Source organism: Fragaria vesca, linkage group LG2 (genome assembly GCF_000184155.1).
Source record: "Fragaria vesca subsp. vesca linkage group LG2, FraVesHawaii_1.0, whole genome shotgun sequence".
Classification (NCBI taxonomy): Eukaryota; Viridiplantae; Streptophyta; class Magnoliopsida; order Rosales; family Rosaceae; genus Fragaria; species Fragaria vesca.
In genome coordinates this window covers 131,806-133,612 of record NC_020492.1, presented here as the reverse complement: position 1 = coordinate 133,612, position 1,807 = coordinate 131,806, and the positions used below count along the sequence as shown (strand labels likewise).

At 36.4% G+C, this 1,807-nt stretch overlaps 1 protein-coding gene across 1 annotated transcript; it reads right to left on the bottom strand.

Moving 5' to 3' along the window:
• Positions 1 to 330: 330 nt before the first annotated feature.
• Positions 331 to 1,536, bottom strand: LOC101309996 (UPF0496 protein At4g34320-like). Its single transcript, XM_004291949.1, has one exon. It carries the CDS (start codon positions 1,534 to 1,536, stop codon positions 331 to 333), a length of 1,206 nt encoding a protein of 401 aa, XP_004291997.1.
• Between the last annotated feature and the right edge of the window lie 271 nt (positions 1,537 to 1,807).

Below are 1,807 nucleotides of genomic sequence, written 5' to 3'. Positions count from 1 at the left end.
TAGGCCAAATATTAAGAATAGAGTAACCCAGTATTGTCCTGGTACCAAAAGTGCACCTGATTTCTTTGTAAGCATTGTAGACTATAATTATTTAGCTATTAATCATTCAAAAATAAAACTAACTTATTGCACACATGCAAACTTATATATACATTATAAAAAAAAAAACTTATATATACATTAAATTACAAGCTTGGAGACCTTTATTCTACACCATCGACAGAATGTCATTTATTCTAAAAATGGAAAACTGTAATTTATTCTTGATTTAGGAAGCTGAACTAGCGAACTATAGGAATGCAATGACAACGTTACGTAAGAGGATATAATTTATTGTCTGATTCTGTTGCGCACGTCATCCCTTGCCTGCATTGTTTCGGCGCTGCATTTCACTGCTTCTGCATCCAAATCGTCTATCTTCTTCATGAACTGTTCCAGCTTTTGCTTCATATCCTTCATTAAGAAATCTACGTCACTCATTTTAACTGCAGTGTTGGTTTTGGCCAAAAGTGAATCTATCTCGTTTACAACCTGATTAATACGAAACTTAATGTTACCCAACTCTGTAATGGATGCCTCACTTTCTCTACGTACTGTGTCTATGTCGTTCTTCTTGTTGTCCAAATCCTCTTGTTTCTTATCATAATAAGACATCGCTAATGAATGCCCAGCATTTAAAGGTACTGCAACAGCTGCCATAAACCCGGCCTTGACAGCATATTCTGAAGCTTTCTCATGATTACTAATATATTCTTGTATTGGCTCAAGCTGTGGATGAGTAGCAGAATTATTAGTTGCACATGAAGCAGCATCCGTTATACCAGAAGCACCATCAGAAAAATCTACAATACCAGAAACAATGTCTGCTAAATCTAGTAAGAAATCTGCACCTAGGAGTCCCGCACAAATCACAGTAATCGTAGAAATGCTCTTGTATGTAAGACTTGTGCGTTTCTTCTGGGTACCAACACGATTCTTTTCTTCATCAATTTTAACAATTTCCTGCTTCAAATTCCTGCACAGCTTTTCAAAGTGCGTTATCAGAGCTTTGATCTTTTGGTGCAAGCTTTCAGCAGAATGAGCATGGATGTCTTCAGAGGATTTGAGATTCTTCAGTTTCTCCAAAATCTTCAAGCAGTACTCAGTTTCCATCTTGCTTTCAAGAAACTGTTGAACCACATATTGTGTATATGAATGACTATCCCGAGCTGACTTCACGAACTGATCCAATGCAGAACAAAAATCCAGCAGCTGCTCACTATTGTTCAAGTACTCATTGACGACCAGATTGAAGCTCTTGTTGCTGATCGATATATCTTTTTTGCATGCCAAGATTGCAGAGGCAGCTTGGCCATTCATGTAGGAAACAAATATCGTCACTTCTTTCAGACAAGCAATAGAAAAACCATCTTTCTTACATATGTTGTTGACAGCCTCGGCACGTGTTCTTATGTTGTTGGCAAGGTCATTCACTTCTGGATCATCCTTTAATGATTCCAATTGTTCATCATGCTTCTTCTTATATGACTCTCCCATCTTTCTTCTATTACTAAAGCTCACTAGAAATCCCAAAATCTGGCTCACTGCAAAAAAACACAGTTTATTTTAGTCCGAATTTATTCACTTTTTTTTATTATCAAGTGAATATTAAGTAAAGTGAAGTACTTGGAAGAAAAAAATTCAATTGGCTTTAGGCATGAGGATATTGGATCCGAAGAGTTTCAAACTCTTGTAAACTCTAATGCAAAGTCTTATTATTCCAAATTTTCATGAAAATATTTGTGCATCTAAGTAATAGCGCGGGGTA